Here is an 18,973-nt window from a genome sequence, read left to right as displayed (position 1 = left end):
GGCTATCACTTGTATATCACACCCATAAGTCAATTTGTCTCACCATATAGTGTGATAATATTTGACATATTATTCCTGATAGGGAAAATTATCCTTTCCTATAAACGGAGAAATTTTCAGGAAATCTAATAACAAAACAATTGACAGTCCCCAAGTGAATCGGGTACCTAGAATCAGCAATTTCTAGAACCCAGAAGTGATATGAACTTGCTTTACTTAAAAAAAAAAAAAAAAAGTTATTGTCTTTCTAAGAAACCATGGAGATTAAAGGGCATGCTGATCTGCAACAAGAATATGTACTTTCACTGTTACCCAGTCATAATGGGGGTTTCAGATGTTTGTCATCTGTTCATGGAGATTTTCTGAACCCTTTAGAGCTTTACTCTTGCACTCTATAATACATTTCAGCTTGTGTATAACAAACTCTCTTTGAAGAAAATTACCCCAAATAATCCATCTGTGAAAATAAAAGTGCTGCAAAAAGCAGTGCCGATAAATAGTTTAGAAAGGCAAAAAAGCTGCACTGATTTTCAGAGGCACTATCGTAAAATCATCGCTGAAAGGGAGAATTGCACGTGTAGTTTGAAAAATGACTTCCCTTCCGTAGACCCAGCATGCATGAATATCTTCTAACGAGCTATTTGCAGGCAGCGGAAGCTGGGAGTCCAAATCAGAATTGTAGGTTTGGGTTGGGCTTGGTGCCACTTTCCCCTTCCCTTCCAGTAGATTTCAACAGTTTTTCCCAAACATTTCACAGTTCTCCTAATTTTCACATGAAAGGGGAAGATGATTAATAGCTTATTAGATTCTGTCAATTGGAAAAAAATAAAAAATAAAAGTATCTGAACACAGTATGTCCTCTTTAGAAAAATTAATCATAATTGCATTTCCTTATCCTAAATTGAAAGTCAAAAGAACTAAATTGTGGGCTTTTACAAATTTGGTGGGGAAATGGAAAATCTGTGTCACTTAGTTACTGTGGCACCAAGGAACTGTTCACAACTGCAGAAGTCATTTAAATAAAAAGGTAGGAAGCTAACCGAGACAATTTAGGTCCTTAAATTATATTTTCAAGGCCTGATATTTTCAGTTTGAGTAATAATGCTGGTCTAGTTTGCTAAAAAATTAGCAACATTCTTTTTACCTTGAGCTGGGCAGACTCAGCCACAATGTCCTGCTTTCTCCTTATTTGTGTCTAAAGAGAAGCCTCACCAGACTCAAAATACGTGAAGATGTAACATGCTCATTGGCACAAAGCAGGCAGAGCAAAAAGACCCCACCTTCCCAAAAAACTTACTAGAGTATGACTAGCTTTCCTCATTCAGACAGTGTCAGTAGAATTTAGGACAGGTACACATAAAGGTACATAAATGTTTCCACCTTTCCACCATCGTGTGAAACATGCTGTTCTTTGGAGAAAAAAATACATTCATTTTTTTCAAGTATATTTCAATATACAAAGATGCTCTAGCTTTGTTTTGCTAAAAAGACAAAAAGATTTCACATGTACCCAAGGGAAATTTCACTTGAACTTCCCTTTGGTATGGATTTCATGAAGTTCTGCCTAAAAAATGCTCTAAATATATGTCTACTCACTTTATTTGAAAGTATGAACTCTTTATGTCCATTTCATATGTATGTACAGAGTTAGCAACAAGAGCGTCTGTGTACATATACAACGGCTTGGGATTGGCGAGCTCTGATGAGAGCGAGGTCCACTTGCTGGCGGGCTCAGCACCAGCACCGGTGGCTCGCCCAGCTTCAATGTCCAGCTTGGGCCAGCAGCACTCGGGCTCTTCCTCTCCAATATTCTAAAGGAGCGCTTTCCGCTGAGACAGTACATCTTGAACTATGGCTTATTTCCTGCCTTGGCTTTGTTGTTAGGGTTGCAGTTTAGGTCTTTCAGCAGCGTTTCGCAGTTGGCTAGTGCATCTGCCGGCAGCAGCTTCCGGATTTGCTCCACTGTCTTTTGATAAGCCGTTTTTTCTTGTTCCAGGGTCCGGATTAAAGTCTTCATTTTGGTCTCTCTGGTTAAAAGATTTTCCAGGTTCGATTCCAAGGCCTGAATTTTAGCATGAGCCACCTGTTAGGAAAAAAATAAAATAAAATCATCCCAGAGAAAAATGTAAAGTCTAGTTCTTAATTACAGCAGCAGACAGGCTGCTATATTAACCAATGATAAAAAAATGTCTATATTAGCCAATGGTAAAAAAAAATCACTTTGTAAAATATTATATGAAGTATGTAAAAAGGCTATTTTTAGGTTGCTATTATACTAAGAAGATTAATCTCTTCTGACTATATGAATAATGCAATACTAAATCATCACCCCACAATGCTGGAGTCCTCACTCCATGCCCACCATCATTCCCTAGGGTCAGGCCTGGCTAAAGGCAAAAGAGGGGATTCCTGACACCACCCTGTGCAGCTCAAAGCTACTTTCTGCCCTCTGACTGGACATGCAGGGTGGGTTCTGGAAAAACATACTTGGGATTCCAGCAGTTTTTATGGGTATGAGAGCGCTCAAGAAAACTTAAAGATGACTACACGGAAGTGTCATGAACAAGTCTATAACAATTAAGAGCAAGCTTTAACATAAAACAGGTGCCAACTAGCCTTCCCCAGTTAGAAAATGCTCAATTTGTCATGGTTGAAATATCTGAATAATAAGGGTCAATACCCCAGTTGTTGGTTTGTTTTAAAATAAGCCATGTTGGCTCATTTTTGAATAGGAAAAATGATCAAAGTTTCTGTGAGCCAGAGCTGATGTGAGATACAGTGAGGGAAATTAAGTGCTCCTATTCTTGGGGAGAAACTACTGTAGAAATCCCTCATTTCTAACCTATTTCTCTCCCAACTGATTTGGACAGAGGACTCACCAAATGGAAGCAGTTTGAGTGTCTTCTAGTTTAGAGGCAGGGGAATGGCAGGGCAGAAAAGGGGTGTGGGTGAATAGAAGTCAAGGGGCCATTAGGAAATAAAGCCCTAACTTAGCGCTCATCTCCTTGAAGAAGTGTCACCTGCTGCTATGGTTTAGATATGGAGTGTGTCCCCCAAGAACTCCTTTGTTGGAAGGCTGGTCCTCAGTGTGGCAATATTATGAGGTGAGGTGGTGGGGCCTTTAAGAGGTGGGACTAAGAGGAAGGTCCTTAGGTCATGGGGGTGGGGACTTCCCTAGAGGGATTAAGGTAGATTTCATAGGACCCTGGTTAGTTTTTGAGTTCTGTAATCAAAGAGCAAGACTGGACCTCCCCAGTCCCTCTGGATTCCTTTCTCACCACTTGAGCACTCCCCCTCCCACAAGTTCCCACCAAGAGGACCTCTGACATGTGATGCGGCAGGGGGTCACAGGGCATGGCTTGCAAGGGCCAGCACCACATAGTTTAGACTGCGTTTAAACTTTGAGTTTGAAAATCTTCTCTTCATAAGTTACTCAGTCTCAGGTATTTCATTACAGATAGAAAACAGACTAACATACCTGCTAACCTCCACCCCCGAAGCATGTTTAAGGCCCTTCCACCTCCAGTCATGAACACAAAGCACACATCAGACTAAGTGCAGATGCAGAATACTACTTTATCATCAATCATTGCATTTTTAAAATATATTTATAAATAAATATTTCATATTTTATATTCTCAATTGTAAACTCCTAGATGGCAGGAACTATGTTACATGTTTTTATTCAATTCACCCAGAGTCTCCTCCTCCCCTTTCTGTTTTACTCTAGATAATTCTTATCTTCCTCAATCAGATTTTTGCAAATGTCTTCTAGTTGGCCTCTCTACCTTCTCTCCCCATCCTAATTGTCCCCATCAAGATTTTCAGATTCTTAGGGAAAAAAAAAAAAAAAATTCAGATTCTTTTTCCTAATGCATGACTCAAAAACAATGAAAAATTTCCCTCTTAACAGGATTTAAAGTCATGTTCTTAGGTTTAACACTGAAAGTCACCTACCCCTCAGTCTCTGTCATATTTGCCTCACCTCTCCCAACGCAACTCATAAACTAATACCAGGCTAACTCTGGTGCTCTGCCACATCCTCCCTATTGGTGCTACCCCTCTGGTGACCAATGTGAATGCCCTCTTCACTTCCTGCTTCTACCAACCTTTCAGAGTCCAGCTCAAACTTTCCTAATTTCTCATATTCAATTGTTTCTCCCTTGAACTTAGCCAAATATGTCTAATATGCAGTAAGAATTTAACCATATTCTGTTCCACCATTTGGGAGTGTGCATTTTTCTCTCCCAAGTGATATTTAAATCCATAAGTACATTCATAGCCCCCAGGGTACTTGAACGCAATCTGACACTACTGCCCTTAGCAGTAGTTCCATCCACATATTACAACCCTGTCATTCCCAGTACAGTTTCTGTGCCTGTAGGAACGTTCATGTACTTCTTTGGTCAAATCTTTCTTTACCTGCAATTTTTCTAGTAGGTCCATGTTCTGTCTTTTCAGTTGGCTATTGGCCCTTTCCAGCTTCTCCATAGGTTCGTTATCTTCATAGGCATATGAGGATTCCTGAAGCTCATCCTGCAGCACATGATATTCCACCTCATAGGCATGTAACTGTTTAGAAATATCCATCTCAAACACCTGCCATAGAAACACCAGAGGTTAGCGTGGCCTTCAGTACATACACCAAGATAGAATTTCTGTGTATTGGCATACTTCATGTTATTTCTGAATACTTATTAACGAAGAACATTAAAACATACAGAAAGGGAAAAAATAGGTATGACTATCAATACAGGAATAAATCAGATAGAGATTAGACAATTAATATAAGAACAGAATATTTTTACGCAATGGAAACATTCTTATGAGATCAAGTCATGAGAATAAATTAATGTCCAAGGGTATTTTGCAACTAAGATATTCATAATCTAGAAACTGTCTTCTGAAATGTAGTATATCAGATAAACAAGATCAGTTATTGAGTAATTATGCTAGAGCTAACTGCTGCTAATTAGTAAGCAAAATTGAATAGTATATTTTGATACTACAGAGAACAAAAGCATTTCTAATGTATTTGTCAATGGGGCAGAAAGGTCTTTAATAAATGGTTTCATCCATTTGCTATTCCATGTGAGCCTCTGGGAAATCATTTATATATTCTACCACAAAGAGAATCTTCAAAAATATACAGCTCCAGAGCTGCTGATACGCTCCCAGATTATCACCATACAGGAAGATCACCTGCTTTAGAAGTTAGAGGACAGGTAACCCTTGTTGATGTAGACTAGCTGGGGGTAGCTGGGGTGAGTAAGGCAACAACTGCCATTCAGGCAAATATGACTTATCCTACTACTTACTACTAATGATACTTCAATATTACAATTTTAATAAGGGGTTTCTAGACTAACTGATCTTCCTCACACACATGCACCCTCTTCCTTGCCCAGCAGATGATGATATAATGGACTATTACATGATCACTAAAAGTGATCATGTGGATATGTATTGATTGACGTGGAAAAACATCTAATACTTTTTTTCATAAATAAAGCTCATCAAAGTCTCCTCCAATACCAACAGTTCATTCTACTTATCGATTCTAATTATTAGGAAGTTTTCTTTAACATCAAATCCAAAATCAATTGCCTATAAATTCTACCCATTAATCTCGGTAGTAATATATAAAACCAAGCAATTTCCCCTTTGGCTTATTTTTTTGTTTTGTTTTAATTGGTGGTCTTGGGGATGAACCCAGAGTCTTGCACATGCTAGGCAAGTACTCTACCACTGAGCTACATCCCTATACCTCCTTGTTAACTGAGGTAATACCTGTTTTCAAATCCCCAAAAGCACAATCTCTGACTATTTTCCAGTCAAAAGATATTTTCAAAGAATAAGCAAATATGTAAATAAAAGCTACCCTTCTTCACTTAGAATATTTTAACAAATAAAAACTATTATTACATATTTACAGAATGTTCTGCTTGTGGTTTATGTTCCATGCAATAGAAAGACAATCTTACATGTGATAATGAGTTCCCATTATAGTATATAAAATACTTTAACTTACAATATGAAAACACAATAGGATCAATTATTGTTATTTCCTTTTCTTATGGAAGTTGAGACTTGGAGAGGCTATCATTCCTCAAAGTGGCTATTAGGCAGCAAGTCACCAGAACAAATTTCAAACTCACTTTCTCTTCTCTAAACTCTTGTCTTCTTTTGGCTCTCCCAAGCACCTCCAGAAAAGTAATGGACTTTATCAATGCTCACAAAGCATTGTGGTATGTTCTACAAATCTGCTCTTCAGTTAGTTCATTCACCTGAACAGCATTACTATAGAACTACCACTCACCAGGGTCCCTGTGAAGAGCCAGGGACTAGATACATGATGTGCAGATTACTTTCCATATGCTTCCCAGATCCCTTCTCTGTTCTCATCCCCTCTGCTGTGCACAAGGAGGCAGACCCCTGTGAACTACATGCCTCACAATTCCTTTCTGGCTGGCTTCTGGTTGGGTTTGGACAATGGGAGGTGCTAACAGATTAGAAGGATCTAAGAGAAAGAGGTGGAGGTCCTTCTTTTCTAATCCTGTCCTCCTTAGTTTACTAAGAGCACAGTAACTATCAGGGACCCCCTCCATTTCTGGCTCCCACTGATCCAGGTAGCATCTTCTATCCTTCACATGCCCCCTCAGCATCAGGGAGGAACAGCTTCCCTCTGCTTGTAGTTCCTGGGCACCTGGACATGGATGCTGGATTCTCTTAAGCCACTCACACCTTCCTTCATCTGAATCATCAGAGGAAGATCCTTATTAAGTTTCCCAAAACTTCTTAGGTTAGCACTGCTTCATTTGGAAGCTGAGAAAACTAGGGTTTAGAAGATTAGGGTGATGTGTGCAAGCCACACAACTAATAGAAGATCTACTAACAGATAATGTCAACAAAAAATATTTCTTGGAGAAAAAAAAAAGCAGCTAGAAGATGGTGCAAACCCAATACTTTCTAATTTCAAAGTCTGTACTCTCACATTATGACCTCCCTCTATAAATTTACAACAAAATTAAAAATGCAAAAGGGGATCTCATTTTATTTCAGATCTTCCTGTGAGTTCTATCTTTGGTTTCAATGAGAAGGATTCCTGAAAAACTCATTATGTAACGCTAAACCACATTTCCCGTGCACAGCCAGATAAACAATGTCACAATGTAAAACTTTCACAATAGCCTCATTTCTAAATAAAATATATCTGATTAAAGTTTAAAAACATACCTGTCAAGCAAAACTATATTTGTATGCTAAAGCATTTATTTTACAAACAGCAGAGAAACTGCTATATAATCTTATTATTATCATTCAAATCATACCTGGGTAATAATTTTTTCCATCTCAGAGGTGTTCATATCAGGTAGCGTGCTCTTGAGGAATTCAACAATACTTTCAAAGTTTTCACACTCCATTATAAGAGTCTCTTGGCTACTCAGAAGGCTGAGTGCAACCTTGAATATCACTTCAGTTCCCTGAAGAAAAATAATATCTAAAAGAAGAGATAATTTTCATATCAAAATTATTCATTCACTATTGTCAAAAGCATACTCTTTGTGTTAAAGGTGTTTGTTTTATTTTTGCAGCAGAACCAGAGAATATTTTGCAAAAGAAAACTGGTCAAAATCACCTAGCTTTGAAATACGATGGGGACAAATAGGTGTGTGACTATTACCCTAATTTATAAGGAATCTCAGATAAAGGTGGAGGAACAGAGGATAAATTATATATCTGTCTGTGTTTCTTATAATTTTTAACAGCAAGTTAATGGAGACTAGACACTTTCAACTGATATTTAGATTTTTCTTCGCAACAGAACATTAAAAACAAATCAACATAGCCAATTACTAGTATTCAAAATCTCATAATAAAAAAAGTAAATGGGCCTGTTAATATGAAATTAAGTCTATATAAGATCAGAAAATTAAAGAAAAAACCCTAAAAGAAAAATCAAAACTAATAACAAAAATATAATCTAAATCAGAAAAGTTATCCTTACTCTAAATTCTGCTTCCTTGCAAATACAACTATGCAATAGTTTTGAAAAGCAGCAAATGTATTTGGATGAATATATTTCTCAATATATGCCATTATTATATCAATCATATACAACAGAAAGTCTTTTTAAAAAGAAGAAACTGTGAGAGAAACAAAAGTAGCCACTCTTCTTGCTCATATATCTTGCCATTTCCTGACAGTCTCTATTTTCTACTAAATTCAAAGAAAAGAATTGAGCAATAATTGTGCAGCTGACAACTCCAGTCAGGATCTCATAACAAGAAACAAGCCTACTGGGGACATTTGCTACTTGAACACTAAAGACAAGCTTCCAAGGGCAAAGCTAAGAGATGCCCTGAAATACTATTTTGACTTGATATAGAAATACATATATAAAAGGATTTTTAAAGATTCATTAATAGGAACCAAGCTGCAGAGTAAACTTCAATAGACAAGAGCAATCATGTATATTCAATAAACAGGAGAAATCTGGTGACCATCTGACTTGATAAATTTGATTTTACCCTCTCACTGAACTCTGCCTATAGGTTGCATTTCCACTAACACAGTGCTTAACTTTTAAAACCATAGCCCCCCAAAACAAAGACACAAGGAATTATAATCTGGTATATGTATACACATTACACGTATGTCCTCAAAACCAGTTTCTCCAAATAGCATTTTCCCATGTTATTTGTAATATCCTCTGATATTTTCAATGAGTTCTATTCTTCTCTTTCTTTAAATGCTGGTAATGACCTACAATTATATCAATACTAACAATTTGACAAAAAGCTCCAATCTAGCAAGCACAGCTGTGACGGAGCACTGACTACTTGATCATGGCTTATAGACAGATGAGCAGAACATAAAAATTGTGTGAGCCTTTTCTGAGGCTACTGAGATCCTAAACACCATCATCAGAATTAACCTCTAGTGAACAGTAGTTGTTTTTATTTTTTGGGTTTTAAAATGGTAGATAAACCTAACTGAAGACTTGTGACTGGATTTAAGGGCCCCCAAAAGGAACATAAATCGTGTTACTCTGTCTCCCTCCCCTGCCTAGTGCTGAACTCCATGACTAGAGCAAGACAAAGTTTCTTCAAACAACAGTGTAGCAATTTGCTATTCTGTGTAACACATGATAAAACATTTAGGGCACCATATGGCTAGAAGGATTTTCCCTAGAATAAATAACACTGTCCCCTTAGGTTGCATGTATCTCTTACCAAAAACTCTGGCTACAAATCCTAATGGAAATTGAGAGGCAAAGAGTGTGAGGAACCAGGGAGCAGCATAAAGACTGGGGCTGATTTCATTTTCTTCGAGATGATTGTAGAGATCTCTGTGATAGTCGTGAAGGAGCCTGGACAGCTGGTACATCTGAATCTAAAGTTAATTTGGAGAAGAAAAATAAAATATTATGCACTTCTCTGTGCACTGGAATTTTATTACTTTAATATTTAATAACAGTTCGTATATATTCAATAAATAATAAAAATGAGTATGACTTTATTTTTCTCATTTTATAGTTGATATTCAAGTCCAAGTTCACACTACTGAGGTTCATAAAACAAGTCACTCAAGTCCACATAAATGTCTTCAGCAAGGTCTTCTATCCTGTGTGTTTGGGGATCATTTATATACATGAAATTACTTATGGAATTTAATCAGAACTGTCCTGGCTTTGAATTTCCATAGAAAGTAACTTCTAATTTCAGACTAATTCCAAAAAAGCCCCATTCTAAGGCACCTACGATGTTCAGTGCAGAAGCAAAGCTTGCCTCTATTTGCTGGGCCCAGCATCTAACTTACTACAAGTCTGACTGAGGCCCACCAGACAACCTGTGCTGCTGTGATAGAGTAAAATCTTAAAATGTCCTTGGGCCAGAAACTTTAGGTGTTTCTTCTAATACCCAAACTATTTAAGCAACATATTTGAGCAACATATTTTTCATGACAAAAGAGATTAAAATAGTGCATGTGCATCTAAATGCTTCCAGAATTAAATTATTTCATTTGGCCACCAAGTTGATTACTGGCATTTCAAGAAACATTATGAAGACATCATATAAGAACTTAAAAAAAAACCAAAAAACAAAAAACTCTTATGTCTGTATTACCAAAGTTAGAGCAAAAACAAAGTTTGTACTTTAATTTAAATTTTGATCCACAGTTAACAAATGATGAGGTTCTTTTGTGAAATGTATCAAATATTTCATTAAATCTAGTAGAGTTTCTTTGACTAGAAGAAATTCTTCAAACATCACCCTTACACAGGTAGCTCTATGAAAATACAAATGACCAATTACATCATGAATTCAACAATAGTTTCCTGAGTACAAAACTAAAAATAAGGAGACTTATTTCGAGGAAAAAAAAGTCATAAAATACTACAGCCAGTTATGGTTGATCCTTATCTTTTCCCTGGTGCATACCTATGTCACATGAACAATATAATTAATAAGAATTTAGCTATTTAAGTTACATAATTAGTATGTTAACCATCTATGAATTACCCAGTCTGATATAAGATTATAAAGGGAGAAAGTATTTGTTGTTACTTATATTAACATTATTGCTTCTATAAACATGTAGATTGTCCAGTGAGGAAATAGGAAGTTTTAATCAGGTGATTGACATTAACATGGATATCTTTGGAAACTAAGTTTCCACACAAGCTGTGAAGGAAGGGATCAAAGAGCCACAGGAAGTCATAACTATAAAATAAGCAGCTTAGCTGGAGTCAACCATAAAAGATTTTTAAAAATAAGATTATTATAAATAAATAAATCCAAGTCACTGTGAGACATAAAAAAAATGAGATTTTTTTCTCTCAACAAGTCATGTTCAAGCATCTACATTTGTCCTTCTACTTTCTAAACTTGGGGTTGAGGACATTTCTTCCATCAAGGTATATCTGGGCAGATAAGATGAAAATTCAAGCTTCCTTCAAAGGAAGGCTTGATAATAAAACGCTATTTGCTAAAAACAAATAACTGCAACTCTACTTTATTGATAGCATGGCAAATCTTCAGTTGAAAGAGTTAGAACTGGAAGAAGAAAGGCAGAGAGAGACGGACAGAGGAGAGAAGATGGAAAAAGAGATCCCAGACTTCAGAGAAAAAATATAATGCTTTATATTTAACACAAAAATAAGTAGAAACACAATGTGATAAAATGTAGATATTTAAAGTTGAAAGAGACCTCAACCCCCTCATTTTACAGATAACTGAAACAGAAAGCTAGGCGTGTCCAAGCTCACCAACAGTGAAGCAAGAAACCAGAAATCCTGTCAAGGGAGTATAGCCCACTGCAGCAGGCATTTACTTGTAGAAGTCTTGATTGGATCGGAACCACCCACTTCCTGCCTAGAAAGTGAAAACTAAGTGCTCTATCCCACTTTATAAAGCAAAAAGATCTACTCTTCTAAGGTCTCTGATATTGTAGTTTAGGATGCTGCCCTCAAACATATTTTTTTTGAGGGGGGAGACAAGGGGAGATACCAGGAATTGAACCCAGGGGCACTTAACCACCGAGCCATATCCCCAGCCTTTTTGAAAGTTTTTATTTTGAGACGGGGTCTCACTAAGTTGCTGAGGGCCTCACTAAGTTGCTAAAGCTGGCTTTGAACTTGGGATCCTTCTGCCTCATTAAGTTAATGCATAAATCCTATGTATATGAATGTTTGTCATGCCAAAATGATGAGCAATTGGGTGTGTGTGTGTGTGTGTGTGTGTGTGTGTGTGTGTGTGTGTGTATGTGTTTTCTGGGAAGTGAACCCAGGGTTCTGTGCATGGTAGGCAAGCACTCTACCACTGAAATACATCTCCAACTCAATGAGGAATTTTTAAATGGATAAATCATTATATTTTAAAACCATATGTTTCTATCTCTGGACCAAAATTAAGCACCACTCACAGGTACCTTCCATTCTTTGGAATTCTAACGACAGCTACCAAACTGCTGTTTCTGAAAATCAGAGCTACTTAATTCCTCACAATGATGCCAATGTATTGTTTCCAATATGACATATTTATTTTCAAAATAAAGTAAAAAATAAAATATTCCATTGTCATTATTAAACAGACCTATGAATCAACCAGGAATCAAATCACTGTAATTATATATCCTGGTGAACACTCCCCATAGGCATTGCTAACTGAATGGGTACGCAGCAAGATCCCAAATCCCACACTCAACAGTTAACTAAAACACACCCATACATTTACCACGTGCTAAGACAATGGGACCAAACTTCTTTAAATCTGAACTATAATTTAGAAGACAGCTGGTGCCAAGATTTCTGGCGATAGCCTCTTACATTCCTCGTGAAGAACTACAGCCTCACCTGCAGCGACATCATGTCAGGTCTGTACTGCTTGCGAAAGCCTAGGTCATACATGAGGAACTTCAGCATCTCAAAGGCTTGTTCTTCGCTCATATGCAGAAGCAGCACGCCAGCCACAAAGCTAATCCCCTGACAGTAGCCCACTTCACTGTCCAGCAAAGAGTAGGCCTTCAGGAGGTTAAAGAGTGACAGCTGCCCTGCCCCAAGCTGTACTGAAAAGTAGGGATGAGTAGGAAATGTCCTTCCTGCAGAGAAAAAGAAGACAATACCTCTTAGATGTTCTGATGCTTTGGAGACCAGAATGAAAATGCAAATTGGTGAACTTCAGGAATAAATGAGCACCCTCCCAAACTGGTGAGAGCTGCTTGGAGTTTTCATCTCAGAATTTCTCTCTCTCTCAAGTCCCAGGTTGCACCTGCCTGGTTCCCATCCTATCACATGTATAACGTACAGGGACAAACATTGTATATTAACCAGTACTTCCTTCCAGCCAAACAATAAAATACAGTGAAAATCCCCAAACAAACAACATACCCAGGAGAGATTCCAGAAGAATAAGACCTAAAACTTATTCTGACTATAAGTCAGGACAAATTCTAAATTCATATAAAAACCACCCTCTAACTGAAATCAGAACTTATGTAAGAAGGATCATATTACTTAAAAGGAAATTTTACAACTGGGAGGAAAGCCCAGTGACAGAGTACTTGCTCAGCGTGTGCAAGAGGACTTGGGTTCAATCCCCAGCGCCAGGGCAGAAAAAAAGAAATTTTAAAATTTTAGTAGTCACAAAGATTCATTCCTGTTTTTCTTAGAATACTGGAGGTACTTTGTGGTTTTGTTTTACTTTATATTCAGTTTATCATTTGGGAAATATTTCTTTTTAAAATATACTTTGTTCTGTTTCGTAAAGTGCTTCCATGAATCATGTAGATCTCTTTTCTTTTTTCAATATCTTCAAAAAGGAGATACATATATGAGTGTGTGTTTGTGCGTGCGTGTGTGTGTACACACATATACGGCTATATCCATATCTACAGCTATATCTATATATATCCAAGGAGGACAAGGGGAGTAAAGGATTGAGTTGATTTCTAATAAATTCCCTCTATATTTACTTCTGGTTAAAAATGAGCACAGAGACACCAGTTAGCAAACAAACAAAGTACTGCATCACTAAAGAGCGGGTACCAGGTACTAAATCAGACACGTCTTCTCTACCAAAACTATATACACTGCTTTGGGACTTGTCTTGTACCACAAAAACAAAGAGGATATTACTAGCTTCCTTGTGAAATGATTACTCCGGTCAGTTAGAATTTGCAAGAATGTCAGATTTTTTACATGTTTTCTACTACATAGGCTTAAAAGTGATTTTTTTTTTCCAGGAACTGATAAGATTAATTCTGCAGAGTAAGGGGAAGAAAGGAGAAAATAACAAAAATGTGCTGTAGAAACAGATGGCCACAAGTAGAGTGAAATAAGCAATTTTTCAAATTATCATTTTACTTTCCCACTTTAACATTTTCGCTAATGAAAACTAAAAATACACTATCCCAAGAAGTTGAGTCCAGCTCCATGTTTGTCTGACCAACCTTTCCCTGTCACCTGATCTCATCATTTCCCTCTTTTTTAGCATACCTTGACTAACCCTGATTACAACACCTCAATCTTCATTCTCACCACCAACCTGCAGTCCTGGAATCACAGTTCTGCAAGGGACCACAGGGACCACCTATTCATGCCCCCATTTAACAGAGTGAATTGCAACTCAGAAGCAAAGCAATGCAAGACCACAGTAAGTGGTAGAATCAGAACAAGAACTGAAGTTTTTAGTCTCTCTATAAAATTCCATTTTAATTCTACTGGCTCAAAATGTATTTAATTGAGCTGGGCCCTTTCCCAAGAAAAGCTGTTTATTATCCAAAAGGAACAGAAGTAAAAACTAGGAATTAGCCAGTGATTTTTTTTTATATGCCCTAATATAAAATGACCCCAAATATAAGGTAATCCCCTTTTTACCTCATAGACTTAAATAACATTTCTGGTCAATAGCAATAATCACATTTTAGGAGTATAGATGAAATAGTCAAACATTGATAGATATAGGGATTTCAGGCCAGTCAATGTACAGGGGAGTGAAAGTCCTTCAAGTTGAGCAAACTCCTCAGGACAATAACAGGTCCCCTGTTTGGATGACTTAGAGATGCCCTGCAGCTCCTCTGTCCTTGAGGTCTGGAGACATTATCCTATTATAATAACATTTGGTACTAGTGGACTCTGAGAAGCAAGCAAGTTATATGATCTGTACATGCACAAAGCTAACTGCACTATGTAAGCTAGGTAACTTGATATGATCCTGGAATAGATAATTAACTGGATTGGCTTTCCCACAGAAGCCACTTCTTGCTCTTCACCATCCTCTGTGCTTCCCTCTTTATTAGCTCTCCCCTTAATCATTATAGCTGGACCCCAATTAAACTTTACAGATGGACAATATTTTGATATTTTAAAATAATAAAATATATAACAATATGGTAATTTAGGGCAAAGAGAGACAATATGATACTTTTAATCATTGGATTTTATTTTCCATAAATTATATGAAATTCAGCTTAAAAAGATTGCTTTATGATGCTGTCATTGGACATCCTCCCCCAGGTCATAAGTACTCATTCTTTCATTAGTAACTTTATTTTTCATCCATCTGACAGGTAGGTATTCATGATGCGTACAGCATAACCATTTATTGTATTGATCTTTTGTCCCTGGGACCTGGAACATGGCCCCTCCATCCTCCTTATAAAGAACAGGCTAGGCCTACTTGTCTATGCTCTGAGCTATCCACTTGCAGTCTTACCAAATGCCATCCAATCACTCCTGAGGTTATAGACAGGCAACCATTGTATTGGCTTTTTGTTTTTGGAGGTGCTGGGCTTGAATCCAGAGCCTCACGAGAGCATACTAGGCAAGTGCTATACCCTAAGCCACATGCTCAGTCTTCTATATTACTTTTTTAAAGTGATATAGACAGGCTTGCTTTCAGTCATAGGTCTAGGGATATGGAGTACACCTTTGTTAATTTTTTTGGTCCTCTTTTAACCTATTTTAAAACCAGCAATGATTAAGATATACTTGCCCTCAACAAAAGTTGGTTATTCAATCCACAGAGAGTACCCCATAATATGATCTTTATAATGATTCAGTTATAACATAATACCATTTTCAGAAGGCACGTTTGGGGGCGAAAATTTCATTTCACACTCAGGCATTTATGGTATATTTGATCAGATTTAAGGCTAACTTACCCCCCAAAAGAAGATCTGTAATTCTGCTGATTATCAACAGATCTTCTTTATTGACACCAACAAACAAACAAAGCCAAAAACCTGCTCTCTTTTGTTAATTACAATCAACATGATCACATACCCAAATCCACAAGGATAGCATGCTGCTGGGCGGTGAGCCGCTTCAGAAGTTCTTTATAGGATGTGTCTGGGGGTTGGTGCTTGTTAGGCAATCTGTGTCTTAGGCGATACTGTAAAGCCAGGAACTGCCAAATTTCTCCTCGTCGGCTTTTGGGAACTCCTGCAATCAAAGAGATTAAAAATAATAAGGCAAGGCCTTCAACTCTGAAATGAAGTTCCTAACTCACAGTCGATGAACTGTGTGATTCTTGAAAACAGGCAGCTGTATGGACCACGTGCCAACCTCAGGTCACGTGGTATAATGCACTGTGTGAACCACTGTTTGACAAGTGTTGTCTGATAGCTCCTGATGTCTCATGAACGAAAGTCTTCAAAATAACAACTGTGGCCACACTGACAATAACACTGAGCAACACTGACTAAGCACCTCATAAAAGATTTATTAAGGGTGCGAGCCAACAAGCCTCGTACTTGCACTCAGAGAACAACCCTAACAGGTAAATTATTCCCACTTTTCACCTGGAAGAGATGAGGCAAGAGATTATGTAATTTGCCTGAGTTCCCACAGTTAATACGTGGCAGTACAGAATTAGCACTCTGAAAGTCTGGTCAAATTCTGAAATCCAAAAGTGTATTATTGCCTATTTCTACTTTTTATGTGGTTCAAAGACAGCCACAGATGCTAATCCTTATATTACAATTTCTCTAAATATTTTTCATCCACAAGTAACTTTGCAAAAGAGAATCAAATAACATTTTTATGTGATCATAAAATAATAAAAGCAGTAATCACAAGACAAAGGGCATCACCAAAGCACCCTAGAATGTCACCCAACCTTCAGTAAGAAAATACTTAGTATATGTAATAAAACATTCATTTAATCCTGCCTGAAAACCAAAGAGTATCACAAGCAGTTCAAAGTATGCCACAACCATGCTTTTATGTCTGACATTAAGTAAACACAGGAAGGACAGGATTCAGGTCTGTACAGGGAAGCCGACTTTATTTCATTCGTGGAGAGTTTTCCTTTCAGACAGACTGCTTCTAAATGGGCTCCTTAGCTCCAGCTGGTTAAGGGAAGGTCTGGTGACAGCCACCTCCTCTGACTGTAATGCCAGTGTTTGCAAAAGTTGAAAGCGTTGTTGGCAGCCCAGAGGGTGCTGCCGACCTGCTTTATGAGGCCCTCCAAGGGCTCCAAGCTCTCCTTTTTAGCCCCATTCCCTGACATACGCTAGAAGTTTGTGGTTATTTTCACTTTCCCAATTTCCAGTTACAGCTGTTGCCTTTATAGAATTCCAAGCTTTCTCTCAATGGCCTCAAGTATTTCTGTTCATCTTTACAGATGATCCTGAATGTCACCTTTTCCATTGACGCTCTCCCTCAGATCTCTCAGCTCAGTCGCTTCCTTTTCACATACCATTCATACTGCAACATGACCATACTGAATTACAGCTAGCTCTATGCTATACGTTTGCATACTTTCTCAACATCAATGGTGAACTCCTTGGGAATGGAAGTATATTTCCATCTTATAGTTCTGAACCTTGTTACTTAAATATTTGTGGAATGAAGGACAGCATATAACATGTCATCTGTAGGGGTGACTTTCATTAGCCCACGAAACAAATCACTGATGGTGAACAGGCTGTTTTAACTACTCATTCAACCACAAGTTTACAAAAAAACTGACACTTTGGTTAAACATTTATTGGGCATCCAGTATGCAGTGGAGTATAGAGAATGGCCCTGAGGATATCTTATCACTGAGAGATGTATAAATCCATTCTCAGGAAAATTAGTCTCATTCACCCATCTACCCATTCGTTCAGTAAATAACTTGTGGAAAATACTGCCCTGGTGTGCAGTGATGGGGCAAGAAACACACACACACACACACACACACACACACACACACAAATATAACACATTACAAATTATGGTATATACACTGATCATGAGAAAGAATAATAAAGCAAAACTAATTTATTTTGGATGTAAGACAGGGATGGTGCTCTAAGGAAATGATACTTGAGGCCCGAGGGAGACAGGATACTGCAGACTAGGAGTGTGGGCAGCAATCACTTCAGGAAGAAGTGTAAAGGCCCTGAGAGGGGCAGAGGAAAGGAGAGAGAGGGAGAGGGATGGAAAACACGGAGATGGGAAAAGGGAAGAAGGAAGAGAGGTAAGGAACATCAAGTCCACGGTGGACTGGAACATTCCACCAGGACTAGCTTGGGACACACTGTCACCCAAAGTAGTTCCACCTCTCTGAAGGATTTAGGTATACAAGGGAGAGGTAGAGAATTGGAGAAATGGAGGCAAGAGTTTACGATGGCTTTGGGTACAGTGCTAAGAAGTTCCAACTACATCTGTAAGGAACTGAAAGATGAGGACTCCTAAACATGCTTATTTTATTTATTTTTGCCGTACTGGGGATCGAACCCAGTGTCTTATATAAACTAGGAAAATGCTTTACTTACACCCAGCCCATTCTAAAGCACCTTTAAAAGTCATACAAAGAATGGTGAGATCTATTGCTCACACACATTCATTAATCACTATTTTTGTCTCCCAAATAATGCATTCAATGAAAAATTTTGGACTCTACAGATCTTTAAGGAAAAAGAAGAACATATTAGGTTTGTAAATATGGCATCTTACAAAGTAAATATTAACTTAATCTAAGCTATGTTTTACACATTATAATAGGCTTTTAAAACAAGGGACTAGAGAGGTAGCTCAGTGGTACAGTGCACAGGGTCCTGGGTTCAATTCCCAATACTAAACAAAATTTTAAAAGAAAAAAGAAAACAAGAGTGATTTGTCAGAGTCTTATTTTATACTTAAATTGTGTGGGTCATAGAAATTCTCATTTTATTATATTTAATCTGAATCATAGAATTTATATATAAAACATTCATATATTAGTTTTCATTTTAAGTTTAAAATGTTTTCTTTAATCCCAGCAATGCAGGAGGCTAAGACAAGAGGATCACAAATTTGAGGCCAGCCTCAGCAACTTGATAAGGCCCTCAGCAACTAAGCAAGACCAGGTCTCAAAATTAAAAAAAATAAATTAAAAAAATAAAGGAATGAAATGTGGTTCAGTGATAAAGCACCCCTGGGTTTAATCCCCAGAAATTAATTAATTTAAAATGCTTATCAGGCAACAATAAATACAATGGT

General features: G+C 37.6%; 1 protein-coding gene across 3 annotated transcripts in view; it reads right to left on the bottom strand.

Moving 5' to 3' along the window:
• Nucleotides 1-1,417: 1,417 nt before the first annotated feature.
• Nucleotides 1,418-18,973, bottom strand: part of TBC1D4 (TBC1 domain family member 4) — a 174,070-nt gene continuing 156,514 nt past the window's right edge. For all 3 annotated transcript variants that reach the window (XM_079138917.1, XM_079138918.1, XM_079138919.1), the window contains 6 exons: nucleotides 15,788-15,946; nucleotides 12,359-12,603; nucleotides 9,237-9,396; nucleotides 7,332-7,501; nucleotides 4,423-4,599; nucleotides 1,418-2,083 (listed from right to left, as the gene is read on the bottom strand). In XM_079138917.1, the coding sequence (XP_078995043.1) occupies nucleotides 1,850-2,083; nucleotides 4,423-4,599; nucleotides 7,332-7,501; nucleotides 9,237-9,396; nucleotides 12,359-12,603; nucleotides 15,788-15,946 (1,145 nt within the window). In that variant the 3' untranslated portion in view covers nucleotides 1,418-1,849. The remainder of the gene's footprint in view (nucleotides 2,084-4,422; nucleotides 4,600-7,331; nucleotides 7,502-9,236; nucleotides 9,397-12,358; nucleotides 12,604-15,787; nucleotides 15,947-18,973) is intronic.

Source organism: Sciurus vulgaris (genome assembly GCF_902686455.1).
Source record: "Sciurus vulgaris genome assembly, chromosome: 4".
NCBI classification, from domain to species: domain Eukaryota; kingdom Metazoa; phylum Chordata; class Mammalia; order Rodentia; family Sciuridae; genus Sciurus; species Sciurus vulgaris.
Note: the sequence above shows the minus strand (reverse complement) of the source record. Positions and strands in the feature narration are given on the sequence as shown.